Raw genomic sequence first — 25,796 nt, 5'->3', positions numbered from 1 at the left:
AAGGAATTCAGTGCATTGGAATCACCTGCACTCCAAAGCGACATTTTTTTTCTTTCTTTTTTGTTCGTTTTCTGCGAGTGATTTTTGTAGAGTTCGGTTTATTTGCAAATAACTACAACTGACAATTTTTCTTGTATTGGTCTCCGAGTAGATGCAAGCTCCTACTTTGGGGACAAGTGCATATCTTCGTTCGCCATGTGGTCTATCTACTCCTCGATTGTGAGTTTTTCCATCTCGTTATGCTTCTTGTTCCAATACTATCACTTATTTTCATCAAGCAATCGAAGCATGAGTTGGGTAGTCGACTTCCTATAGTGACCGTGACGTTCGCGCAGCACCCACCAACATACGAAGCCATCTTCCTGTGTTGATCTCGTTGGCATTACGTGCCTTACATAACACTGCCGATGGCTGAAACTTCTATTATTGGCCTGATTCATACAATTATGGCGTTGGCAGTCTGATATGAAAAGCCAACGCCGGCCAAGCAACGCGTGGCTTGGCCGCCATCACAATGGCGTTCCATGGCCATGGCTGGCCACGGCCCTGCGTATGTGTCTCGCTATACTATTTTGTGCTTAGCGCTTAACCCAATATAGTCGATCACGGAAGCCAGCCGTGGAAGCTAGCCATGCCGCGTGCTCTGCATGTGCCAACGGAGGCCAGCAAGCCAATCATCGATGGGAATGGTGAGTGACGTTAAAGGCATGTTATCATGGTGCTGACATGGCGTTTGGCACTCTCCAAGTCCTCTCCATATCCGTTACACTCAATTAGCGATGAGTCAGGACAATGCCATATTTCGTACTGGGCCAGTGCCACCATCCACAGCATCAAGGACTAAAATAGGCGTGCGACAATATTGCGATTTACGGTCTTACGAAATATCAGTTTGGCCTATCGGACCATTCGAGCACTCGGCCAACTCGTAACCTGGCCTTTGACATATCACACAACCCCACAGTCAGCAGTCAAAGTTTTGACTTCTGGATATGTTTTAGATCGGGCCAAAGGACGACGTTTCTTAATTAATCTTTTCAGCTTCCCAAAGAAGCCAATTTTATAAAATTATTATTCGGTTAGTCACAATCGATGGCCAGGTTTACACGTTCTAATGAGGTATTGGTTGGCCCATCATACAGCCAAAGACTTCTCTGGAATTTTCCGCAGGCCAGCCAACCAGCCATTCTATCCGATGATACGGCTCCTATGGACAGATATAAAGTCTCGGTTGGCAGGTATCCGTACTTCAGAGACACAGTCAAAAAATGTCGACCAACACACTATCGTTTGTTTCCTGCTTGCATGACACACTCAGAGATATTGGAATATCAACCAGGCATGAATGACACTTGCACTCTCGAAATCACTTAGCCTTACGTCCTTTTCAGGTTGCATGAGGGACAATCAAACGCCTGCCCTTGCTATCATATAGTGCAACTCGTTCTGGACCACCTCCATCATTGGTTCGTGTGGTTGCCCGCTATGTGAAAAGACTTACTGAGGGTTCTATTCAGGCTACCTCTTCCTGAAACTCAATGTCACGGATCTCCTTCGGCCATTGCCGGTGAATGGACACAGTACAGCAATTCCGCTTTGGACATGTTCGACATGACAAAGTACAATGCGGAAGTACCCATTGCATTTGAAGCAGGGTTGCCCAGCTTTAGTGGTCCATCTCCCATGGAGTGCGATGTCATTCACCAGCCCCATCCAAACACCGCTCTTGATCCAGACAACGGAATAGATACATCTTATCTTAGCGGGCCTGGGCATTTGGAATCCTCACTCGAGTTTTTCAATAACTTCCCTCCGGAGCTCTCCATGACTTGTTCCATGGATGACGCTTCATCCCAGACATGGAGCCCTTGTGCTCTCCCGCAGTCACCTGATGCATCATCTTCCGACGAGAGTTCATCTTGCTATTATCCACGCCAGTGGAACGAGCCCACCTACGGTTATCATGTCGAGCCATCATTCAACGATATACAACCTCACACGCAGAACTCCGACAATGTTTATCTGCCTAGTTTTGGTAGCGGAGCTGATCTTCATTCGCCCACACCGTCGTGGCAGGAGGAGAGAAAGAGTGACTGTACATTATTGAAGGACGATATGAATGACACTTCAGTCGTATGCCTCTGGGATGGTGGGGCCTGCTTCTTACCTCTGACTGTCGACAAGTCCGAAGTGGCGAAACACCTCCAAGTACACCACGGTGTGAAACCTGGCGGCGACAAAGGTAAAACTTCATGCCGATGGGAGGGCTGTGGGAAGGAAATGAAGAAGGAGAGCATATCGCGGCACATCGTTGCGGTTCATTTGGACAACAAAACGGAATGCGGTAGTTGTGGAAAGAAATTTGCTCGGTTAGATTCTAAACTGCGCCACCTAAAGAATGCAAACCGAGAGGAGTGCAGAGACTCCGAATCCTATGATGCTCGTACCAAACGCTGTCGTCGGTCGTGGCCATGATTTTTCTGTCATACATTCTTGCAGCTTATTATGCGCAATACCAAGGACTTCAGTATCGTCATGTGTGTATAATCGTTTTTTGTCACTTGAGTCGAATGGTGATCCGTGGATGTATGTACTGCCAAACCTATGCTTATATCAACTTCTATCCCTCCAACGCACTGCCATATAGAAGCAAGCAAAATGACTCAAGTTGTAGGGGTCGAATTCAGGCCTTGGAACTGTACCTTGGTCCGCAGAAACTTAATGGTCGACAGCACAACGAAATCCAAGGAAAAATACATAGTTTCCAGTACAAATAGTGTAGATCAACTAAGTAGGAGTATACGGTAGGATGTTACTAATGACGAACAGGAGCTACAGGGAGATGCATATGAGGTTGGAATACAAAACAATAGTAGGGATGTCACTGTAAGATAACACTGAGGACTATATCAACATGACGTTCTGGGTAGCCGACCAACCACCGTCAATGTACACTAGGTCAATCACTCGTGACCCATCTCCGTAGTTAACAACGACGTTTGCAGACTGACAGTTTGGTCTTTCGAGCGAATGTCGTCGAAAGGCGTCCTCACGCGAGAGTGAGGACCCACAATTGTCGCACATCCAGCGTACTCCAAGATGGCGCGTCAGGACATGACGGGAGATATTCCCTGGTTTCGTATGAGTATCAAGACAACCACTCCAAAGACATGCAATTTTTTCCGTGTCCTCGCTGGTGGCGCTGGTATTGATACCGTGATGTTGCTTAAGATGTTTAGAAACCTGCTTGAGCTCCACAGGAATGTGCATCCTGCAGTCCTTCCAGTCACATGGGTGCACTCTGACCTCGGTATCATATTCATGAAGTGCATCCCTAGCGATGAGGATGGGATTCACCCCATGCGATTCCAGGAGCATATCTTGGACCATGGACTTGTCAGACGAACTAAAACAAATAACAATGAGCCACAACAAAGGTAGAGGATGTTATCACTAACCGAACTGGGTTCATATTGAATCAGAGAGGAGTTGGTTTATGTCGAGTTGGTTTACGTGGAGTTCTTTTATGGCTTTTAACTTGCCTACTCTATGGCGCTGTTCCCCACCGCAGCGCGACAAGAGGCACGAGCGTTGGCTTGGATCGCCAGATTTCCACTAAGCTCTCAGGTTTGTGAAATTTCGTTACAATGGTGGTGGAAGAGATACATTGGTTACGCGCTGTGTCGTTATAATCTTCAAACAGGTAAGTTGAATGAATGATTCTGGTCATTATGCCAATGTTGCGCAGCGGTTCAACACAAGAGACCGGGTTACCAAATCGATTTCGTGTTGGAAGGTTTCTGGAGTGAACAATGTGACGAGGGTGCCGGAAAGCCTTCGTGGCACCCGGGCAAATCAACTTTTGATCCGTCGAGTGATCAGCGCAGCCACTCGACTGGCATCTCCCTTAAAAGTTCACTGACAGCGAGATTCCAAGATGGAGTGGGCGAAATGACCAGCTGCGGATACAGTAAACAAATCACCTCTCTCTCTCTCGAGCAACTATGAGCACGCATCAGCGAAATAACGAACAGTTTGGTATTCATATTATGTCTCGCGTATGCGTGTTATGACGTCTCCAAGGGGCCAAGTGTACCGAAGTAAACGGGATGGTGGAGGGATCTGAATTCAGTATGAAGCTGGGCGACCTGTAATCATAGTGATCGAGATATGTATCCATCGGACCAGAGTTAGACCGACGAGGCCAGGCCCGACAAGTGACTGCCAGTACTGATGTGGGTCCGACGTAATAGTTGAAGTATGAAATCATACTAAGAACCGGCGATACCATTTCTCTCCCTCCGATTCCAAAACCGTTACGCTGTGGAGATAAAAGATTTTCAGTCTGCTTCAATCGAAAGTGCTGTGGTAACCTTGCCATGACAGTGGGGAATTCAATGAACCTGCATCAAACCATAAATGTGATGTCGAGCGCTAGTACCCGCGAACCGTGGCATCATGCAAGCATGTGAGCATGCCGCGGAACCCTGTCTCATGGATGTGCTTCCATCATGTAAGGTACCACCGCATGGTGGACATACACGCGTTCCAGTGTATGAGCGTTTGGTAGAAAGATATCGCTTGAATTGCAGTGCTGAGCGCTGAGCATGGCGCGCAGACGACAGAACTATCGGATAAGATCCATCATCCAGAGGCTTGAACAGCAGGTGTGATACGTTGCTAGGAAAATAATGGGCTGGCCTGAGGCATGATGCATGAACCACCAGGGATCTTGTGAGTTTGGCGCCTGGTAACGAGGCAGACCAACTTCAAGTTGAAATCAAAAATGATAAGATTCGGTTGATCACGTGCAAGCGCCGCCGGGGCTGTGTAGGCCTCGAGTTCATATACTACTACGCTACCACTAGTGTAGTAATAGTACTAGTATTGTACATGTGTTCATACACAATTACAATAAATTATTTTTTACGTGGAATATGACTAGCCAGGCAGTGCCGCACTAAGAAGAGTGCAATCTGCTTACGCGAAACAGACCAGCCAGCCTGAACTTACGGACCCGGTACGCTACTCCCCGACAGCCGCGCACTCTTCCAAGTAGAGCTGAGTCTCACTCTGATGGGGCTTGAGCTTGATGCACACGGTAACCATAAACTACTCCCACGAAAGGACTCAACAAGTCAAAGTAAAGGTCTTCCGTGAGAAAAGTTAAAACGGCTCAGGTGGCATGTTCCTTCCTTACTCGATAGTACTGGAACACTTAGAGAGTATGGATACTATGGAAGCCAGCGTATAACGAGTTGTCCCTTCATATTTGAAAGAGGTTCGTCTGTCATTGAATCATTTGACCATTGTGAGTGGACTTTGAGCGAAATTCACAGTATCAGACAGCTCAAGATGATAAGTGAGCAACGTACCGCATGGATAATAACCTGTGTGGGAATCGGGCGCGTACTGTCGTGCAAAACCCATCCGAGTCAATCAACCATCATGCGGTTCCGAGCAATACTTTTTCTCTCCTCAGATCAGCAGACTGGGCGCTTGTCTGCTGATAAAGGCCTCTCGCAACCTCTCTTTTAGAAAAAGCGCTCTTGGATTTAGCCGCCCCTTCTGATATGATTTTGCCTGTTGCTGTTCTTCTGGGTCTTGCGCTCCGCGGTGCTGCTTGCGCGGGCGATCACTTGCATGCTCGTGACGCCCATGTTCATGAACATTTGAACAAGCGTGAATACCCACAGGTTCCAATCACACCTCCCTACCGTCCTCTCATCTGGGGAGATTTCAATGTGATCCACACCACCGACACCCATGGCTGGTTACTCGGCCACCAGAAGCTGTCATTCCCTGAACCAGACTATAGGTGAGTTTCAAAGGACTTCGTCTGGGGCATAGCTCAACCACATCACTCTGCGCGCATCATAGTGGGGATCTTGGAGATTTTGCTAGTTTCGTAACGCATATGAAGAACATCGCCATCGTTCGTCCATCAGTCTAGATCCTGACTTTGTTTTATATATTTCCTATTACAGGAAAAGGACGTCGACCTCCTTCTGGTAGACTCGGGGGATCTACATGACGGTATGTATCGATTTGGCATTTGCGAAGACACAATCCAATCTACTTCTCAGGAACTGGGCTTTCTGATGGTTACCCCCCCGGTGGTGTCGACGCGCACGAGGTCTGTTGTTCCATTGCTGATACATATCTCGAAATTGATACCTTCTATGTGTATTCAAAAGTCAAACAAGTTTCTTGAACGCCTTCCATACGATATCATGACTATCGGAAAGTGAGTATTGAGTTTTCGCTTCTCCCCTATCCGCCTGGGTTGGACTGACAAATTTGTTTCCATAGTCATGAACTGTACATCTATGCGAATACATACGACATGTGGGTCCTGGATATTCTGAGCAAAATTCGGTTTGACTGACAATATCTACTTCTGCATCGATTTTGGTTTCCTTCGCGATGTCTATATTTTGTTCAATCACCACCTTCTGTTCGACACTGCACACACATGACCTATACTTGCAAAATGGACCAACCCTCCTTCAGGTACACGAACTTTGTCCCTCATCTTGGTGGGCGGTACTTGTCTTCCAATGTCAACATCACTGTTTTCAATTCGGATGGCGAGCCTGAGAGTATTCCAGTCGGCAGTAAGTTCGAATTTTAAAGTTAGTTTGACTACTGTCGATGTCCTCTCCGCAGACCGCTACACCAAGTTTACCACAAGGAAGTAATAGTTCCTGTGAATTCAAGGTGGGACTTTATTCATTCGATGTAACAGAGGCCGTCGCATCACTTCTCTTGGAGTCCTGTATGATTTTACTGGAAATGACGTGAACACGACCGTACAAACTGTGGCTGATATGGTCAATGAGCAATGGGTACGTTATCTTAGGCGTCTATAAGGTGATCCAAAAGAGATTCTGATCGATCTTTGCAGTTCGCCGAGGCCATCGCGGAAGAACCTGACGTGTTTGTACTTATTGGGTAGGTTGATCTGATGGTTTCTGAGAAAAGATTTTTAACGCATTTCAGCCACATGCCAGTTTCCTTTGATAACTGTAGGCCAGCCAACTACAGCAATTGTAAGGTTTGATGATACGATGAATTGGTTTTCTAGGGCCTACTGTGTTTGACGCTGTTCGAGCTGTGCACCCTTTGACACCCATCTTAATCTTTGGAGGTGGAGGTCACGCGTTTAATGTTTTCAACTATCTTTCTCACCGCGGACTTAGGACATAGCCACATCCGTGACTGTCAACAGTATGATGGTCGTGCTATGGCTCTCGAAAGTGGACGCTACATGGAGACGATCGGTATGTGAACATCAAAGATGAGTTGGGTACAGTGTCTCACATGTTCCTTTAGGCTGGATGAGTACATTGTTTAACAAAAACAATATTTCAAAGATCTGACCAGGAACTTAGGTGCGGACCTTGAAGCTGCCACGGGCAACGCCAACAACATTTCTTTCACAAGAAGATACCTGGACCAGAACCGTGTGACTTATGAGGTAAAGTATGCCATCAGTTTCTCAATGATGTTCTAAATCGCGTGTCACAATCAGTACCACACCCAAATGTCAAACCAAACGTTTGACACTGCCTACGGGCGCTCAATTACTGATGGCCTGCAGGAGCTCGCGGTCAGCTTTGATTTATCCTATCTGTATGGAACATCCCCACAAGATTATACCATCAACCAGTGGGTACTCCGTATATATTGCATAAGCCACTAACTCAATCGTATGCTAGGAACCCATATCCTTCCAATGGATCCCTTCTATCTCTTTTTATTGCAGATGTAAGACCTAATTTTCCAGAAACGTTAATTGCTTACGCTTTTGTCAGGCTATCCCATACGCTCTCTCTATTAACAACACGCGTGATTCCATCCCAGCCATATTTATCACCAACTCAGGATCTCAACGCTTCAACGTCTTCCAGGGACCATTCACCAAGAACGATCAGCTCACTGCCTCACCATTCACGGATTCATTCTTGTATATCTCCAATGTCTCATTTAGCATCGCAAACCAGGTCCTTCCAGCTTTGAACAATGCGGGTGCAGATGAGAAACGGAAGCGAGATGAGATTGAAAAGGAGCTTTGGAGCCGTGGGGTTGTTGACACTCGGTACAAAGCCTGGTTAGAGGAGATGGATCGACGTGCTGGAATTGGTAGACGAGAAGCAATGGCGGGCAATTTGACGCTTGGATATGTTACTGCTGATGTAAGTGGCCCATCCTCGCACTCGCTTCGACACGCTCATAATAGTGACTTAGTCATGCCCTGGTGCTGGGGACGACACGCTGCACTTGGCGTTACCCTACTATTCGGTTCCAGACTTTATTGGCTCGAATCCTCCTAACGTGGCTGACGACACGCCTATTGATCTTGTCTTTGTTGACTTCATTGAAGCACAACTCCTTGGCATTCTTAACGGCTTGCAAAATGCGCAGAACTACACCACCGCTGATGTTTCGCTGTACAGCCCGACTCTGGCTAACGCAGCGCTGGGCCTGTATGCTCAAGGTGTGTGGAACTAACTGAACGGCCAGTAGTATGCCTATGCTGTGATCGTATTTACCTCTTCTCCACAATCACCTGGCATCTTCTTGTTATCTACAAGAGTATATTCTGAGTCAATGACACTTGGGTTGTATACCCTGAACGTTGAATGCGCCAGGATCAGAATAGACTTTGGATCTCGAGAGAAGGCCCTAGCGTAGTGGCCGCATTAGATCTTTCGCAAATTGAAAGATGATTCTGTGGGTCAGAGATTTGGCCGGTCTGAGACGGCAGCGAACGGCACCCCCAGCAGAGTTTAAACTCCGTTCAATGTTTTGTGCCAATGCATGACCTTAACTCTGCCCGCCCCAGACTCCAAACCAATCGGCGGTGTGTAGCGAGTCTTCATCCTAGTACTTAGTGCCAAATATGTACATACAAAACTTATTTCAAACACCGCAACTTTGGACTCTTACACACCTACACACCGCCGATTGGTTTGGAGTCTGTGCCCGCCCCTCCTTGCTGCTCGCTGCCCATTTTATTTTGTGCCTGCCAGCCCTCTGTTCTTTGTCCGCCGACCATTTCAGAGATGCCCTCGCATCGGGCAGCCTGAGGTACATCTAGAACTTCTGCTGCCAGTTGAAAATGAATGCAGTGTCCATGACCAAGACGAGAACTGGGGCGCGTTAATGCATGCTCCAGCGAGATTTTCCACCAAGATATCTGTGCAGGTTCTGGTATAAAGTACGGATTTGCTCGTATATTAGAGTCTAGACTTGTTGACCAACGTTATCTTTGCAATATAAGAGGATCGTTGATTTCCGAATGGCATGGCCAGCTAAAGCGCGGAATTTGAAAAATCTGGTCATAATGATATCATGGAAAGCCAGCCTGCTCTACTTCCAATGCTAGTAATTGGGGCGTCAACCAAAGTTTTGGAAACTGCTGAGTTTTGCCAACAGCACTATGTATGTCTCGATCACACGCTTCTTGCCTTGAAGTCACTGAAACCTCATCGATGCATCTGCCACGCTGGCAGGACCACCTCCAAATCTTGAACAGAGACGAGTTAGACACGAGACTAGAGCAAGGATAGATGAGACGGGTAATAAGACGTTCTGATGAGGCTATTCAGTTGTTCTTGGAGCGGATATCTGCGTATATATAAGGTGAGAATATCGTTCGCTGTGATCCACTGATCCCCCGCAGTTTGATATTCTGCTGGATTCTGCCAGCGGAATTCTGCCATCTGCCGGGTAGAACCGTTCAACCGGCCCTGCCAACCTGGCTGGCAGAATGGCGGACTTCTGCCCACACAACTTACAATGATATTCTATCATCCAAGTTTTAGTCACTCTCCTGTGTAAAAATATAAAGGCTTGCGAATTATTCGCTCAGCCTTCCATCACCTTTTCACTCTTCCGCAAGCTCCCTACAAATACTATGGCGATGGCCAACAAGGCAAAACTTGAGGCACTCCTGACTCTGATCAACACATCCGCACGAGATGCCATCACGTTGTATGAGCAGTATGGTGAAGTACCTGCTATCGACCAGATGGAGCCCCACCCGTTGGACGATGCGATCGATCAAACAGCTTTGAAGAGTGCTATTCGTATTCTTGAAGGTGCTTGTGCACAAATATGCGCGACACTTGCTCCACCTTCCCATACTGCAATTAACGTAAGAACTTGGATGATGTAATGCAGTTTCCTTTCACTCATCAGATTGCACGCAGCTTGTCCAAGTGTATGATCATGCTTGCGTGCGAGTAGTTGCTCGGGAACGTGTTTCGGATATTCTGTTGAAGTATCCCAGGGGTCTTCATGTCAATGAGCTCTCCAAAGAAATCAACATCGAGCCAAAGAAACTGGCCAGGATCATGCGCCTCCTAGCCACGAGAGGTTGCTACAATGAAGGTAAGGAGCCATTTGTTGCCTGGTTTGATTTCTTCTCACACTGAGCCAGTCGACACGGACGTTTTTGCCAACAACCGACTGTCTCTAATCCTACTCGAAGAAAATCCTGTCAAACACATGATCTTGCTTCACGTGGAACCAAGTGCCAAGGGAGCAACCGTTTTCTATGAAACACTCAAGGATCCGAGGATTGCCTACTCGTATGAGCAAACGGCTGCACCTGTGATGTACGCCATCAACAAAGATGGAACCGAAGGAACGATCTTTGACTTGATGGCACGGAATGTATGTTTTAAAATATTGCTCGTCAGAAAGCCTCACTCACATGATTTACTTGTAGGACGACCAACGCAAGGTGGGGGTTTTGGTCCCTTCGCACGATCATTCTGACATCTTTAATAGTGCTATAATACATCGATGAGAGGTCTGAACCATATCATGGGCTCCCTCGCCGTCCTGACCCGTAAGTATCTCAGCACACAAAGACACGAAAATTTTATGTTAACCTGATAATAGATTTCCCATTCGAAAAGTACTCAACAGTCGTTGATGTTGGAGGAGGTATCGGCGCATTTTCTCTATCTTTGGCTAAAATGCACAAAAGCATCAAAATCACAATCCACGATCTTCCGGAAGCATTAGTCCCGGCGAGAGACGTAAGCCAGTAGGCCAATGTGCTTGTCACCAAATTGATGGAATCTAGATCTGGGTGAGAGAATGCCCTGAAGCCCTGGCAGAAAACAGAGTCGAGTTCGACGATTTGAACTTCTTCGAACAAGTGCCTGTGAAGGATAAGGACATTTACTATGTAAGCGCTAACCTCTGAGCGACAACCTGCGAAGTTAACAGCGACCGTAGCTTAGAAATATCATCCACAACTGGGATGACCGCGAATCTACGATCATTCTTTCAAACATTCGCAAGGCGCTCGGTCCAAACAGCCGCGTCCTCATCCGTATGTTGAATATAGCGCAATCATTGTCCCGCAGTCTGACACATTTTAGATGACTACGTGCTTCGTCAGCTCAGCCGCAAGCAGGCAGTAATAGAAGCTTCAGAGTTCGGAGTTGTTTTGGTATGTTATGCTCGTTGATCTACATCAATCTTTGCTCATCCCCTCACCTAGGCTCCTGAACCTCTTCTCGCAAACTTTGGTGTTGGAAATATACGTTCATACCAGCAAGATATGACTATGTTGTTCGCACACAACGCAAAGGAGCGAACATTGCAAGACTTCCTCGCACTCGCGTGAGTAACGTTCGATTGCTGCCTTGGTTTCACCTGATTGCTTCGGAATAGCACTGCCGCCCGTCTGAAACTAGAGAAAGTCTGGGACCTTGCTGAATCATGCGTCTTGGAGTATTCTGCCGCATGATGTTTTGTGAGCTAATTGATGTGTTCATCCACATCATTCCGAATCCCCTTTTTCTTCGTCGCTTAGTTATCAGTTGGCAGTTTTGATTTCTTGTGTCATGGCTACTAGTTCTCATCGTCTCATTCTGTTGGTGATGCTTTGGCTCGTCCTGTCGCTCTGGTGGTTTCGGATCAAGAACTTCCTGATGATGGAAGCTCCGTTGTGTCGACGTGCGATTTACGCCAGTATTTTGGGTATTTTGCGGTTACTCGAGGTCACGCCGAGCAAGGCAAAGTGGTGAATTGAGCATAGCTAAGCACTGAGTGGCTGACTAAGCCACTAGAACAGCGATTCAAACTAGGCTCTATCTATCAAAGAACCATGACATTGAACCAGGACTCCAACTAACGATTAGAGCGACTTGGGCCAGTCGTAACGTGACGCTGACGGGCAAAATGAGCTCGGTCTATGGTTTCTACCTCGCCTCGAGATAGTAGAATTTCACCATGTACGTACTACGTTTGATGATTTTGGCTCAGGCAGCAACAGTTATGTTCACCTCGAGAACTTGAAGTTTGGGAGGCTGTCTTGGATGAAGTGTAAGGCCGCTTGTTTCGTAATATTTAAGTGAAGGCTTGAAAATAAATTCAGTGCCCCAAGTACCTGTATATTGTTCCACTCGGACAAGGTCGTACCGTAGGGTGTGCTGACTGGGCAGTGCGGTCTGACCCTTGCATAGTTGAAAATTGCAATCACGACACCGTTCACCTATCAGATATATCAATTATGGATTGATCAAGGAAACGCGCTAGAACTTTGTCGAGAATATAAGTGACGACTACATAAGCATAACACTAATAGTAAATGAGGGTGTGATACATATATATAACTTGAACTGAAGAATCAAATTAGTAGATTCGGATCCGGAAATGAATGGACAACACAAGTATGTATGTCAATATATAGCAATAAGTTATTGGATGGGCTCTATCAAGAGGTCTGAAAGGAGGGGTATACGGGCCCTGGTATCCATGTGGAAATTAAAGAGAGAATGAGAAAAGATAGACATATTAAGAAGTGATTAGTGATTAGGTAGGAAGATTACGATAGACGATAGATAGAATTTTGGGTCTGTGCGTCCGCGACATGTCTTTTCTTGGCTGGGGGTTCGCAGGTTGAAACCTTCAGCGTAATAACTCCGGTACCGTGGACAGGGGCTATTTGCATCCTCTGGCAATCTGATCTCGCGTTCGCGTGACTTCTCCTGCACGCATCTTCCCGCGCATAGTCGACGTTGCAGGCGGTACATTTTATTTTGTAGCCGATATGCGTGACGAGGTGACGGGCGATACTCGTACCTTTCATAGCGGTGCGCTTTTTTGACGTACATCCATCCCAGAGACAAGTGGTATCCCCTTCACCGCCCGTGAAGCCATGAAACCTGGCGAGATGGTCTGTGACGTTGGCCTGGTCACCTTCGATATGCATACCACAGGGGGAGTGATTTTTATCCCACTGACATTCGTAAACGTACAGTAGAGGCTGTCCGCCGATCCGCATGACAGACTCGTCAACTAGGTGGTCATCGCAATCCACCTTTTTTGGCACTGATTGTCGATGACGAATTGGCTCCACGACGGCACTGACGTTAACGTGCTGTGCACGGAGATACACAGGTGGCTGGGCACCATGCGGCGCTGCGACCGTACGATTAATCCTAGATTCTGAGCGGGAATCGCATGCCTGAGGCAGTGCAGTTATCGTGGTGTCCCGATCTGTAAGGTCAGAATCCGAGGACCTTCTCCTCAATCTTTTCCCCAGAACTCCGGTACGCGGGGGATCTGCTGAATAAGGGCGAGGTGGTAACTGGGTGGGCCCCTTGATGTAATGTGATGGCCGAGATAATACAGCGGTCTCACGAAACATGTCAAGCTGCTCAAATTCTTGAGCATTCAACTGAGAGGAGTGATAGACCGTCTCTTGGGCGGCGAGGGAATAAGGTACGGGAGAGTATTCGGCAAGAGGGAAAAGCACTGCAGGAAAAGGATAAGTAGGATGATGCTGGTAGATCCAAGGGGGACGCGTGCTGTCAAGATCATCCAGAGAAAAGGGGGGCGATGTAGGATGCGTCATTTCGGTATTATCGTCGTTGGTTAAGTAGGGACGATCGAAGGTAGTGTCCAGGGATAGTGCGTCACACTGGTGGCCCTGACCTGCGGTCCTTGAGAAGCTGGCAGTCTCGATGGCTTGGTCCTCGTTGCTTCATAGAGTATCAGTAAGAGCTGGAATAAGTTTAGCAACGGACAACTTACGAACACTGATCCCCAGGTGCCAGGGGTATTTCTGAGAAAGGATACGTCGTCGAATCATATAGCAGGGGCCGATGCTTTGTAACACATGCAATGGGCGGATCTTGAAAGCGGTGTTCCTGATAGACATGAGTTGATGACGTGTCGTGGATCGCGAAGCCGGGGTGGGCAGGGATGTAATTCTGAGGCATATTTCCAAATGAAGGTAGCGGAGAAATGTAGTGTGCGTGTTGTGAACTTGTATCAAAGGAGTGATGTATTGGAAAACTGCGACGCCGAGCCATCATAATTTCAATACATTGTATGATGACGACAGCTATTGTGAATGATCACCTCGTGGCATCAACGTCATCTAGATTTCGCGCTGCATCCGCCTGATTGCGTGGCGGAAAGGCTTCCTGTTCCGCAAGAGTGCGATTTCGTGGAGCGACCTTGGTCGTCGTCGACGAACGCTGCATCTGCGCACCCAGGGCATCTCTGGAGTCCAAAGAATGACGTCAATTATATATTCGACAGTGACTCCTATCAACACACCTGATGGAAAAGGTGGAATAATCTAGATCCATCACCGAGCTCTGAGAAAGGAAGGCGAAGAAGCAGGGAAATGAAGCTTCTATATAGCTACTCGTTCTACAACTGTGTGAACCCCATGGTGAACTCCAGTTTATATCTTGCATCGTGCCTTGAACACACCCCTCGGGGAGTATGTGAAGGCTCATAAGGCCAGCCGCATGCTTCAACAGCACTGATTCAGGATCAGGCTGACGGAATAGGCGAGGCGAGAAACATAAGGGCGAGCGCTCCAACCACGCGGCTGATAGGTGTCGACTAGGCAGTGTTATAACCTTCTACACTGACATTAGCGCTCGCAAACGCACCTAAATGATTGGCAAGCGCAGCGAACCAATACTCCGATGCACAGCATTTGCAGCGACGATAAGGGACGTTCGAACACACTCAATATTGAGTGTTGTAGTAGCTCCACTGATATTGCGACGATACATCAGTTCTGCCACTGTGAGTATGTTCTGAAACAGAGGTAAAACAAAAAAACGCAATCTGATTGACGATACGACGTATCGCTTGCAGATAAGCACGTGCCCTTTCAACACGTCATTTGACTGATGGGTTGTGAACATGTTTGCAGCAATGCACATCAAATATTGCGAGGCGGCCGAAGTTGGCATATGAGTCGCGCCCGTGGCTATAAGCACACATATTCGGATACTTGCGAATCGGTTTTAGTAATAGGTGCATCAATTTCAGCGGAATCCCGCACCACGATGCAGGACGGGTCACTGGTAGACCAAGACGTGTTTTTCATTTCGCATAGCCAAAGTGTGAGGCGGTGGAGGAGTAAGACGTCTTCACCCGACCAGTGGCACTAAGTGCAAGCGCATTGGGCCATTTGGCTCGGCTGTATTTCAAATTGAGATAACAACAGGCCGCCATCCGAGAAACAAAGGCAAGTAAGGGTTTGCGTGACCTAAACATCTTCAAGTCTGTAGACATCATATGCAACCTCTTCGTACGGATGAACCTGAAGGTGCCACATGTCAGGGCGTTCACATCCGATATTACGAGAAATATATCTTGCCGCTTTCAAATGACTTATCGCATGCTTGAGTTGTACTTTGTCGCCTTGATCATTGACCACAATTTCTACCCTATCCTCATCCACGTATTCAAGCTTGCCAGGCTCTCCAGTAAGAGGCCGAGCGCCAGGCCCTGGCTTGAACTGTCCTATGGGTGACCTCAGACAAATTGCCCAGACGTAATCAATTGAAAGTCACTGCCTCAGTAAGACTCACCGACTCCAGGAGTGATGAATGCGCATTCCTCATACTGACCGATCTTACCGAGTACATTCGGGCATTGTTTGAACAGCGTGCTCAGGATCACCGCGGTGTGAGTTTTGGGGGTAAAAAACACAAGCTTAAACCGGAGTGACATCATCAAAGTTGGAAACAAGGGCTTTTCGGAGGTCACAGATGAAATGAAACACGTCTAACGCCAGTAGGCACTAGTCTTAGCTTGAAAAGCCAATTTCATAATTTCCTTTTTTGACATAGTACAGTATTCGGATGCTTTTCACAAGTAGCCAGTATCGACGATCTGTTGGCCACGTCGATAAAGGTCGGTAACCGCAAAGTCGCATCTACTGAGAGCAAGGCTAACGTTGTGTGTCCCACTTTTGAAGATGAATCTGTCATTATACAGCGTAAACGCATTCCTCATCTTAGACGCTGAAGGACATCGTGTCCTCGCCAAGTACTACCGACCCAAAGGTCATCCCCAGGGCGAGTCCAAGGATCTTCTGGCGTTGAAGGACCAACGAGCATTTGAGAAGGGTCTATGGCAGAAAACAAAAAAGCCTGGAGGTGCGTAGCCGCACGTGTAACAAGAAAATTTACTCACGTAGTCCGTCGATATATACGTATTCAGCCGATATCATACTCTACGACGGTCGTCTCGCAGTCTTCCGGCATACATTAGACCTCATCTTCTACATTATCGGCGGTGCAACAGAGAACGAAATCATGCTTTACTCTGCTCTTACTGCGTTCTCTGATGCAGTCCATTTGCTGTTGCGGAATCAGGTTGAGAAGCGGGCTGTGCTGGAGAACCTCGACATGGTCCTTCTGTGCCTGGATGAAACAATCGATGATGGGTAAAGCGTTTTATTGATTAATGATCCAATGCATATTCACCCTGCCAATCTCAACAGAATTATTGTAGAAACAGATTCGACGACAATTGCATCCAGAGTTAGTCGACCAAAGGCCGACACAACTGAGATTGTAATCAACGAGCAGACGATTCTGAGTGCGTATCAAACCGTCAGGGAAAAAGTCCAGCAGAGAATACAACAGTTGTAGATCCATCATTTGTAGTCTGTCCATCATAGAACATTCGCATTTTACAGGGACCCTTACCCGACCAAGCTTGAGAGCAAATTGCACAAAAAGCGCTTTCAAAATACTAATTTTACAACATCTAGATGATAGCAGTAAAGTAAAAAAACATTGTATCACATAAGAATGATGGGAAAACAACTGGCCGACACTAGTACAAAAAATGACCTAATTGATGATACATAGCGGTTCAGTAATGACCCATATACCAGATGGAGAACCGTCTGCAGTAACTGCATATAACCCTACACCGTTAGCTCGTCTTACATCTAGCTTTACCCTCCGATCCGATCCAGGGTAAGCTCGTCCCCTGCTTCTATTGAAGTCTTCTATGCTCTAGATCATACAAATCGACTTTCCGACGATTGAACAAAAAACGATGTGTCGTGTTTGCCAGTGCCGTGAGTACGGAACACTTGGGCATCCGGCTGAATCGTCTCAGATCTAAAGAAGTGTTGAACTGCGAAGGAACTCAACGACCGAACCAAAAGTCAATTTAAGCGCGACTGACCTTCCCTGCCCGGTACCAACGTGGGCGATATACTCATACACGGCTGCACTGGATGCAGCAACGGCAGTCAAAGCCGCTGCAATCTTTCGCAACGTTGATACGGATTCAGCGGAGAGGCTGAAATCGGGGTGCTCGTAGATGGCATATGGACGCATGATGGCTTGTCTGTGTAAGGATTGTCGAAAGCGTCAAGGGGTTAACGTTCGAATATCGATGAACCACAAGAGCTGTGACAACCCCGAGATGAGGTAAAATGTGAGGCTAAGAAGCTACTAGAGATAAATCACCAAGAATGGGGCCTTTAATACTACAAGATGTCGCCGGAGCCGACTTCGGATTAGCACAATGCGATGACCACAAACGTTATCCTTGCTCGGATGGATATTTGAGGAGCCGATGCATGAGCGGTGATCCTTATTAGTATGTCAATCTCCCCGGATATACATAATTTTAACGGCCGTGTTTCAAGGGCCGGGAGATAACCGTCATAACCGGGAAGATATTTGTGTTCGAGGCGCTGGCCAGGCTTCGAGTTTATCTTCGAATTCGTATTTGGTTGCTGTACCAAGCACCCTGCATTTTGAAAGAAACAGCTGGTGTAAATGATTATGAGACAAAGGACAACTCATTGTTGCGGCTTGCCCTCCTTTGGAAGTGTTACAGTATTAGCCTCGAAAGGATACGAGACTTGATGAACACACTAGTTTGCATACGGACTGAAACACGCACGAGTCTGCACAGCTATCGCAAGATGAACGTTAATGTAACGCAACTACACGTGTCGTATCGTCGATAATGCATTCCATCGAGATTTTCCCTGAGAGAACAGAAGACAACAGTGTGAAATACTATCCCCCTACAGTCATTTGAGTCACGTGATTTTACCGTTACATTGTGTGACCAGCCATCACATCTCTAAGCGAATAGCGAATAGCCCGCTAGGGGTTAGTAGCTGTACCTATACATATAGTGCAGGAAGCAGACTAGACTCCGATGCGGGCCATGGTGTCACAGGGTGCAGCGTCATGGGAATGATATTCAGGACGCAATAACGCGTTCCTAAACAATGTCTAGACTTCAAATAACAAGAGTTGTGATGTACGGCGGAGAAGCTGGGGAAGATTATCATAGATTATCACACGAACTTATCGGTGACCTGATTCTAACGTCCACGGATCAGTGAATATTTCCGCCAGTAGATAAGGTCGACCAAAAGATTGTGTACCAACAAACAACCTCACAAGCGTCAAGGGACTCGTTACGGGTTTGAAATCAGTAAGGAAACATAGCAGGTATGTGAAGTAAGCCAAAAGAATGATGTAAATGCAGAGCGCGCTGAAAACGAATGAGAGTATATGACTAGAACAAACACACGAAATTACTTGGGAACACGTGCCTACCAGCCTGTCGTCTAATCTCGTCAAGCAACTCTCCACTCCACCACCCGTCCTCTGGGGTATCAGTTACAGCGATTATATCGCCTGCTTGGAAATCAAATTCTTCGTCGATGGTTGCTGCGTAATCATACAGTGCTTTCACTGTGCGAGTACAAGTTATGTTATGAACACACCGATATACATTTTGGAGCCACAAAACGTACCGTAAAACAGGATGGGGCGGCCATCATCAGTATAGGCACCTGTGGGAGGTGGTGGATGACGTGGAAGCTGTGGAGAAGGTGTGCGTGCCATGACAGGGCTTGGCGCACGGTAGTTATTCGTGTTATGACCATAGTATGGTTGCTGAGGGTGTTGGTGATTGATGGCACCCTGGCTTGGGTGAGCTGCAATTGACGGATTCCGTGTAGGCGGACCGTAGTTGTTGTAAGGCTGCGATGGCGGTGGTGGAGGCTGGTAAGGAACAACAGGCTGAGAATCATATTGAGGACGTTGAGGCGGGTGATTATAGTTGTTGTAAGATTGTGGTTGTGGAGCAGGGGCAGGATAAGTCGCCACAGTACCATAATCAGCGCGAGGCTGCGGCTGCGGCTGCCGACTATCATTATTATGATATCCTGGGTATGATTGAGTGCTGGGTGGTTGTGCTTGGACGTAAGGTGGTTGTCGCGGGGGTTGATGTGCCATATGATCCACAACGACACGACCATCTGGGCCAAGAGCAATGCCAACTGGGTTGTTCGGTGTCACTGGTCTTTGAGCGATTGACGGCTGACGAACAAGTGACCCCGCCGGAGGCTGAGGACCTAAATTTTGAGTACCAACACCAGGATAGCCCCCCCTACTAGTCGGGCGTACCCCGTTTGGATCCTGGGTTTGGTGATTGTTAACAGGAGGTGGAGGACCAACAAAACTATTGGCCCTGCTACGAGACCGTTGTTCTCCTGGGAATACACGGCCATAGTTATTGAGGACTTGCTCGACTGGGAGATTCGAGGAGGGTGGTGGAAGTGAGGGTGGCGGGGCTGCAAGAACGGGTTTAGGAGGATTTGGAGAGTTCGAACGCGATGGTGCCAGAGGGTATGACCCAACCACAACTTCAGCTGAATTGCGGAAATCGCGATTGCCGGAGTAGACCGAAGAGGGGGTAACGAGAGATTCAGTGGTAGCTTTGCGAGGATCTTGTCCTGAGAGTGTATCCCTGCGAACGGTAGGACGTCTAGCCAAGTTCTGAGCGGCAGTACTCAGCTCAGCCATTTGCCTGACTAATGGGTCATTTTGCTCTCCAACAGGAGGAGAAGTCCGAGGTTGGCCTCTCTGCTGTTGCGGGTCCTTGTTCGGATCAACATTCCAAGTCTGCCCTCCGATAACTAACTGCGTGTTAGAGACCGTGGGGCCAACTGAATCCCCACGGGGCTCTTGCATAGGCCGAAGAGCAGAGGCTGTACTATCGCGCCTCTGTGCCTGGGACGGCTGAGATTGAACATCGTGGAGAGGGGATATATGTCCGTTGACACCGTTCGTTTGAGAGCGTCCACTTTGAGATTTTTGGGTCTGACTTCTCGCGAGAGTAGATTCAGCAGGAGAGCTACGACTTCCTGCACCAATTGCCCCTACACCTGCATGGTTTGTATCGTCGTAGTCTTCAGGCTCCGGAGGCGGTGCGCTACGCCCTGCCGATGACCTCTGGGAAGTTCGAGCATAGGTTGCAGGACGAGTAGCAATGCGAGTAGAAGATGAGGGCACTGCATCGGAACTGGTGTAGTTGACGAACGCCGGTGGTTCGGGTATCGCATTTCCCGTTGCATAATCGCGAACAAAATTCTCCATCTCCTTCTCCGGTTCCATCTGTTCCAGGGCGAGCCGCATTTTCTCGCAAGACTGCACAGATCGATTGCTAAACAGTGACAGCCAATGGTGGTGAAAGACTTACCTCATCATCTGAGACACATACTGTTGATACAGAATTGGCATAGGCCCACATATTATCCTTCATAAACTCCATCCGCTCTTCCTCGAGATCTTGACATGTGTCGCAGAATGCCTTCCAATCCTGCTCCCATTTCTGCATAGTCTCTTGCAACACCCGAGTAAACTGAGCATAATCATTTTCGTTCACTTGCACTGTTTGCTGCGCACGCTCGAGCTTCAAGTGAATCTTCTCGAGGTCTTTGCCCTGGACCAGCGTCGACTGAGCAGTGTAGGAGTTGATACGAAGGCAATCAGACTCATATTTCTCTCGAGCTTTGCTTGCATGCTGTTCGCGTGTTTGCTTCACTTTGTACTCCTTCTCGATAGCGGCTTGATACGTCTTCTTGTGGTGTTGCTGCCTTGCGGAGAAAGCCGCGGCCTGACCTTCAAGGTCATTCCGTATTTGCTGCGAAAGCTGCAGGTGAAAACCGGCTTGCTTATCGGTTTCCAAACGCAACGTATCCACGGAGTTCCGTAGTTCCCTGTGAGTTGCGATCAGTAATGAAACCCAGGCATAGGCCACACGTCAGATGCAAAGTTGCGCCACCACACAGCTGAACGCTGTGTATTCGACCCGAGTAATGAGACGGGAAATACATATCCCTAAGTGCTTTGTGGAGCAACGTGTAGTTCTGCAACTTGCAAAGCCACAACTGTGTCATCCCGCCCGCCCGACCAGAGCGGCCCGCAGGCGAAGGTCAGGGTTCAAAGAACTTGAGTAGCTCACCCTATTTCATCCTTGCCGATTGACATTTTGGCCAACTTCGCGAGCCGTTTTGCATAATCTTCCTCGATCGCAGATCTGCAGACATGTGTAAAGGTTAATGAGAAAAACATACGGGAGCCAACTTACCTCTCCTTCCAAAAGTTTCTCAACTCCTCCATTGTCCTTGCTGCTCCACGCATTCGAGCAAACAATACATCTACGCCTCCATCTCCAACACCCCAGAAAGAATTGCAGAAATCCAAAGAGCGAATGTTGGTATCGGGCGATGTGGTCCGTGCATATTTGGCTAGAGATGTTGTCGATGACTGCCTCCTGGCAGACATAATTCGTGATTTATGGCGAAATTGACAATCAGGCGAGGTACAGCAACTAAACTTGAAGTACAGAATGTCGTCGTTTCAAAGCGAACTGGGTCGTCGTCCGTTGGGTTATTCTTGAAAGTGCGTATACACGCCTCAGCAATGGCCAGTGGCAGTGCCATTCGGTGCGTGTACTGCCACGCGAATTTGATAATTCAAATCGTGGCTATAGCGCTCACAAAGGCAGTACACTCCAAGATCAACAAAAATGTTTCTAACACTCTAGGATGAAGCAAGGCCTTGTTGCGCTTTAAAAACAGGTTGCAGGCCTGCCAGAAGACAATTTTGAAGCTGCGTCCAGTGGAAATGTACCAAAGAATAGGAGAATGAATAGGCAGGTTCCTGAACGTTATGTTCACACTCTCCTTCAGACGGTGGCAGCGGTGGCGGAAGCAGGTGCGTGACTGGTAACTATGCGTCTAGTCTAGACTTATCAATTTCTGCTGTGTAGACACATCTGGACGAAGGTCGAGCTTGACCGGTCTGACCCTGCAGATGTCATATTCATTCTTTGTTGGACCTCGCCGGGTCAACCTCCCACTAGTGACATCACATGCGCAACTCTCAGGTAACAGGTTACTAGTACTACTCGGCGTTCAGCAACTTAGCTTGTATCTCAAAAGCTATGCAGGAGCAGGCAGAACCAGAAATGTTTCTTCTCTCAGAGAATGCGTGCGTGCGGTTATTTGGTTGTTCTGCTGCTGATAATATCTCAGTCTGTAAATCTTCGCAACCTTCTCTCATCTAAAACAATGACTACACACGGCTTTGATGTTCGTTGCCAGTGAATAACTTTGGCGTCACGATACAGCATTGGTGCATCATAACGCCAGTGTGGGAGGACACATCACACAGATTTTGCTAACCTGAAACCAACCAAACACCACGTACCTGCATTGATTTCAGGGAGCAATACGCTCCTCCTATCAATCCGCAGAATCACGGAGCAAATGGTGGTATGTAATATATGTGCTATATAATCTGCACAAGCGACAATGATTATTTTTGACCTTCTGGCCTGATGATAGTACCGAACGGGAGAATGAAAGCAACACACGCTATCCTGCGACATCTATTTGTAGACGTTCATGGACGAAATCTCGAAGTAGGCGTTTGTGAATGCAGTAGGGTTGTCTGTGGAGGGTTTACAGTTATACTGGACATTTGCACAGGAGCACTTACTGTTGACGTAAGTCACGCAGTCTAAAGGACATCCAGAAGCATTGTAGAGAGCCGGGTTACCTGCCCAGTCGCCGCCTGCGCGGGGCATGAGCACGACAGACCACTACAATACAATACAAAACCCACAGAATGACAGATTAATGATGATGTTTTGGCCTTGAAAGTGAGACTGGATGTCACACTCGGTGTTGTTAGGGAAGTTGGCGGCAGGAATGCCCTGGCAGTCAAATTATATGTAAGCATAATTCAAAAGGGATGTGAAAAGTATCACCCAGCTGTCAGTATCGATGATCCATGCACCGCTACTAACGTCCAAGGGAACAAATGGGTCGTGTCTCTCCCAGAACCAAACCTTGATATAGTGAAGTGTACGTTCCATAGCATACCTACGGAGGAACCTGTAAGCTGCAAGAGTGCTGAAAGTAAGTTTCCAGACCCATAACGCACCATCCTCCGCCGATGTTGTTGAATCCTGGACCAAAACTGCTGTTATCTTGAGTGTGCTTCACACCACACCCAACATTGTAAGCGACTATTGTATTTTAGCACAATGATGGGATCAGCTATGGTGGCATCACCTGAAGCGTCGCAGTTGGTTGTGGCAAAGGTTCTAAACAGTTAGCATTTTAGCCGGACGAGGTTCGATGCAGCGACAGATCAAAACATACCCTGACTGGAGAGTGGTATTTGGCATGGAGCAATCTGCGTCAAGTCAAATTTCATAGCAGTTACAAGTGTTATAGTGAACGAACTGTGACTAGTGTGAAGCGTCGACTGATTGGGCACCACATTGTTTGCACCCTCGAGGATATCGATTTCACCCTGGCGAAGTAATGCACGTCAGGATGGTAAAGTTATCACACAAGGAAAAAGAACAAACACCGGCAGGCCAACCAGTCTCTTTTGTTTCCCAGATAGCCTACTATCTGTTAGTAATGATAAACTTCATCGGAGCCGCCTACTTACGGGCCATGTTCTATTTTAAGATGTAAGCGACAGAATCCTCGAGCAAATTAAAGTAGCTCACCCGCATCCTTCGGGCATGTGCTGTATGTCAAAGCTATTATTGACAACGGCATCAGTCAGTACATAAGACATTTACAAGGAATCAATTACACAACAACATGTTCACGGTGCCGACGATTAGACCGAATCCTAACCGAATTCCGGCCTGTGTCATTGACACCCAAAACCGTAGTGTCATCTGCGCGCAAGATAAAGGTGTCATCCGTGGCATAAGTCAAGTTGAGTCTCTCCGCCGTTGTTCGGTTGACATACGTCCTGGCATTCCATTAAAAATGAACAAATTGCGTGCATGGGGGGCGGACGTACACACGGCCGTGGGTGGGGTCAGTAATGTTCTCGAAATTGAAGGAGTCGTAGAAGCCTTCACCACGAACGCACTCGTCCAGGGTGTAGATCCTGCCTGCCAGAGCAGATCCCACAAGCGAGGCAAGAACGAGAGTCCTGCTGCTGCTGATCTTCATGGTGGAAGTCGGCCTGGCTGATGCGTACAACTAGGGGGGCGAGCGGCCGGACCTGTTTCACTCTGTATTTAATACATCCACCCTACTCCCGAGGCCCGCGACGAGCAGAAAAAATGTAGTCCCGCGAGCAACGACGACGTGTCATCCCCGAGAGGCACTCCGAGATTGAACTACTAACGTAACTCGTTTCCGATCCGATTGGACGAACGGCAGGACTAGCCGAATAGCGAGCAAAGGATGACCTGCCACACGCTCCTGCACGACGTCGGACCGGATCAAATGGCGCGTTGTGCGAATGGATGCACATATCCTAGAAACTTTGTATTCAATGGCTAGCTGTTCAAATGCGTACCTTGTGTAAGAACTGGACAATGGTATAGTTACATACGCCGGGGATTGGAAAGCACAGCAAACGAATAACGCATCTCAATTGGCTGACTACGTTAGCAAGGCACCACCCACTGGAAGTTTACATAAAAAATTGATTGATTCCTCTAAGACCACCAGTAGTAGTACTGATGGGCCAGGCCAGGGATCAAGGAGCACGGCAACTGCCAGTAGTCTCCAGTAGCTGATGCAATATAAGATTTGCATATAGCTGCTAGCAGGTTAGCGTTGTCACAGCAGATCAAAACATACTGTGAGCCGAGACGGTAAAACAACTGATGCGAGCCGGTCATGCGAGTACACCGTGGTGTCATTATTTGCTGGCAGGCCTTCAGTGTGTCGAAAACACCTGCCAGCATGAACATCGGTCGGTCATTAATATCTTCAATATTCATTGAATTTTGAATTGGGGCCAGACTCACACGAGCGCTTCCGGAGACTGCAGGGCAACCCCACCCCAAGGCTGTAGATGGATGAATAATGTGCATCTACTGATGTACTATCAGGATCAACCACGACTCCAGTCAGTACGACAGGACTCTAGCACGGAGGCCCGCGCCAACCTCCCCGCTGCAATATAGTAGTAGGCACTGACGAGAGATAAATGAAGGGACGACTACAATAATCTCGTAATCACGAACAGTCCATGCTGAGAACTGGACATTGTAGTAGGGTGGTTTGACGTAGATGCTCGAGAGCGCCAAGGTTCCTAGCTCGTAGTCGGTAGTAGTCCTGCGTTGTGCTGTAGTAATCGGTTCTCGTCGTAACCTCCCGCTATAGAGGTTTAGCCTGTAGTCCG

The 25,796-nt window shown here is 47.7% G+C and overlaps 11 protein-coding genes across 11 annotated transcripts; 5 read left to right on the top strand and 6 right to left on the bottom strand.

The window, feature by feature from the left end:
* Positions 1 to 1,463: 1,463 nt before the first annotated feature.
* On the top strand, positions 1,464 to 2,632 carry F5147DRAFT_156671 (uncharacterized protein). The gene is made up of 2 exons (XM_041428329.1): positions 1,464 to 1,466; positions 1,518 to 2,632. The coding sequence occupies exon 2, from the start codon at positions 1,603 to 1,605 to the stop codon at positions 2,473 to 2,475; it is 873 nt and encodes a 290-aa protein (XP_041293474.1). The 5' UTR covers positions 1,464 to 1,466; positions 1,518 to 1,602; the 3' UTR covers positions 2,476 to 2,632.
* Positions 2,633 to 2,766: 134 nt separating this feature from the next.
* On the bottom strand, positions 2,767 to 3,447 carry F5147DRAFT_693135 (uncharacterized protein). Its single transcript, XM_041437237.1, has one exon. The coding sequence runs from the start codon at positions 3,388 to 3,390 to the stop codon at positions 2,905 to 2,907; it is 486 nt and encodes a 161-aa protein (XP_041293473.1). The 5' UTR covers positions 3,391 to 3,447; the 3' UTR covers positions 2,767 to 2,904.
* Positions 3,448 to 5,123: 1,676 nt separating this feature from the next.
* On the top strand, positions 5,124 to 8,656 carry F5147DRAFT_693126 (Metallo-dependent phosphatase-like protein). The gene is made up of 20 exons (XM_041437236.1): positions 5,124 to 5,281; positions 5,340 to 5,818; positions 5,881 to 5,935; positions 5,988 to 6,036; positions 6,087 to 6,136; positions 6,198 to 6,247; positions 6,313 to 6,348; positions 6,514 to 6,617; positions 6,670 to 6,697; positions 6,749 to 6,848; positions 6,908 to 6,954; positions 7,003 to 7,028; positions 7,088 to 7,150; positions 7,203 to 7,283; positions 7,336 to 7,344; positions 7,395 to 7,480; positions 7,535 to 7,671; positions 7,722 to 7,770; positions 7,818 to 8,198; positions 8,251 to 8,656. Exons 2-20 carry the CDS (start codon positions 5,574 to 5,576, stop codon positions 8,512 to 8,514), a joined length of 1,860 nt encoding a protein of 619 aa, XP_041293472.1. The 5' UTR covers positions 5,124 to 5,281; positions 5,340 to 5,573; the 3' UTR covers positions 8,515 to 8,656.
* A 544-nt stretch (positions 8,657 to 9,200) lies between these two features.
* On the top strand, positions 9,201 to 9,856 carry F5147DRAFT_693123 (uncharacterized protein). The gene is made up of 3 exons (XM_041437235.1): positions 9,201 to 9,223; positions 9,287 to 9,386; positions 9,442 to 9,856. The coding sequence occupies exons 2-3, from the start codon at positions 9,305 to 9,307 to the stop codon at positions 9,573 to 9,575; spliced, it is 216 nt and encodes a 71-aa protein (XP_041293471.1). The 5' UTR covers positions 9,201 to 9,223; positions 9,287 to 9,304; the 3' UTR covers positions 9,576 to 9,856.
* Positions 9,826 to 12,020, top strand: F5147DRAFT_156633 (O-methyltransferase-domain-containing protein). The gene is made up of 11 exons (XM_041428328.1): positions 9,826 to 10,162; positions 10,218 to 10,398; positions 10,448 to 10,683; positions 10,739 to 10,753; positions 10,801 to 10,861; positions 10,915 to 11,054; positions 11,102 to 11,206; positions 11,257 to 11,353; positions 11,403 to 11,473; positions 11,525 to 11,646; positions 11,698 to 12,020. Exons 1-11 carry the CDS (start codon positions 9,923 to 9,925, stop codon positions 11,771 to 11,773), a joined length of 1,344 nt encoding a protein of 447 aa, XP_041293470.1. The 5' UTR covers positions 9,826 to 9,922; the 3' UTR covers positions 11,774 to 12,020.
* A 505-nt stretch (positions 12,021 to 12,525) lies between these two features.
* F5147DRAFT_693116 (uncharacterized protein) lies at positions 12,526 to 13,468 on the bottom strand. Its single transcript, XM_041437234.1, has one exon. The coding sequence runs from the start codon at positions 13,310 to 13,312 to the stop codon at positions 12,854 to 12,856; it is 459 nt and encodes a 152-aa protein (XP_041293469.1). The 5' UTR covers positions 13,313 to 13,468; the 3' UTR covers positions 12,526 to 12,853.
* Positions 13,469 to 15,435: 1,967 nt separating this feature from the next.
* On the bottom strand, positions 15,436 to 16,092 carry F5147DRAFT_156473 (GTP cyclohydrolase 1 type 2/Nif3). The gene is made up of 3 exons (XM_041428327.1): positions 15,873 to 16,092; positions 15,659 to 15,804; positions 15,436 to 15,601 (listed from the first exon to the last, which is right to left on the bottom strand). Exons 1-3 carry the CDS (start codon positions 16,015 to 16,017, stop codon positions 15,548 to 15,550), a joined length of 345 nt encoding a protein of 114 aa, XP_041293468.1. The 5' UTR covers positions 16,018 to 16,092; the 3' UTR covers positions 15,436 to 15,547.
* A 55-nt stretch (positions 16,093 to 16,147) lies between these two features.
* On the top strand, positions 16,148 to 17,052 carry F5147DRAFT_612149 (Longin-like domain-containing protein). Its single transcript, XM_041432453.1, has 4 exons — positions 16,148 to 16,197; positions 16,262 to 16,442; positions 16,507 to 16,732; positions 16,790 to 17,052. Exons 2-4 carry the CDS (start codon positions 16,262 to 16,264, stop codon positions 16,938 to 16,940), a joined length of 558 nt encoding a protein of 185 aa, XP_041293467.1. The 5' UTR covers positions 16,148 to 16,197; the 3' UTR covers positions 16,941 to 17,052.
* Positions 17,053 to 17,420: 368 nt separating this feature from the next.
* F5147DRAFT_773196 (uncharacterized protein) lies at positions 17,421 to 17,642 on the bottom strand (the record flags this gene model as incomplete). Its single annotated transcript, XM_041441426.1, has 2 exons — positions 17,421 to 17,436; positions 17,488 to 17,642. The coding sequence occupies 2 exons, from the start codon at positions 17,640 to 17,642 to the stop codon at positions 17,421 to 17,423; spliced, it is 171 nt and encodes a 56-aa protein (XP_041293466.1).
* Positions 17,643 to 18,490: 848 nt separating this feature from the next.
* On the bottom strand, positions 18,491 to 22,045 carry F5147DRAFT_693104 (uncharacterized protein). Its single transcript, XM_041437233.1, has 5 exons — positions 21,709 to 22,045; positions 21,583 to 21,657; positions 20,818 to 21,337; positions 19,088 to 20,765; positions 18,491 to 19,025 (listed from the first exon to the last, which is right to left on the bottom strand). The coding sequence occupies exons 1-5, from the start codon at positions 21,903 to 21,905 to the stop codon at positions 18,847 to 18,849; spliced, it is 2,649 nt and encodes an 882-aa protein (XP_041293465.1). The 5' UTR covers positions 21,906 to 22,045; the 3' UTR covers positions 18,491 to 18,846.
* A 784-nt stretch (positions 22,046 to 22,829) lies between these two features.
* On the bottom strand, positions 22,830 to 24,798 carry F5147DRAFT_156402 (glycoside hydrolase family 16 protein). The gene is made up of 13 exons (XM_041428326.1): positions 24,456 to 24,798; positions 24,240 to 24,404; positions 24,151 to 24,183; positions 24,090 to 24,099; positions 24,004 to 24,042; positions 23,876 to 23,945; positions 23,792 to 23,825; positions 23,702 to 23,733; positions 23,571 to 23,655; positions 23,395 to 23,509; positions 23,250 to 23,340; positions 23,124 to 23,198; positions 22,830 to 23,075 (listed from the first exon to the last, which is right to left on the bottom strand). The coding sequence occupies exons 1-13, from the start codon at positions 24,608 to 24,610 to the stop codon at positions 23,014 to 23,016; spliced, it is 966 nt and encodes a 321-aa protein (XP_041293464.1). The 5' UTR covers positions 24,611 to 24,798; the 3' UTR covers positions 22,830 to 23,013.
* Between the last annotated feature and the right edge of the window lie 998 nt (positions 24,799 to 25,796).

The sequence above is a fragment of the Suillus discolor genome (assembly GCF_016758755.1).
Source record: "Suillus discolor strain FC423 chromosome Unknown F5147scaffold_24, whole genome shotgun sequence".
Taxonomy (NCBI): Eukaryota; Fungi; Basidiomycota; class Agaricomycetes; order Boletales; family Suillaceae; genus Suillus; species Suillus discolor.
Note: the sequence above shows the minus strand (reverse complement) of the source record. Positions and strands in the feature narration are given on the sequence as shown.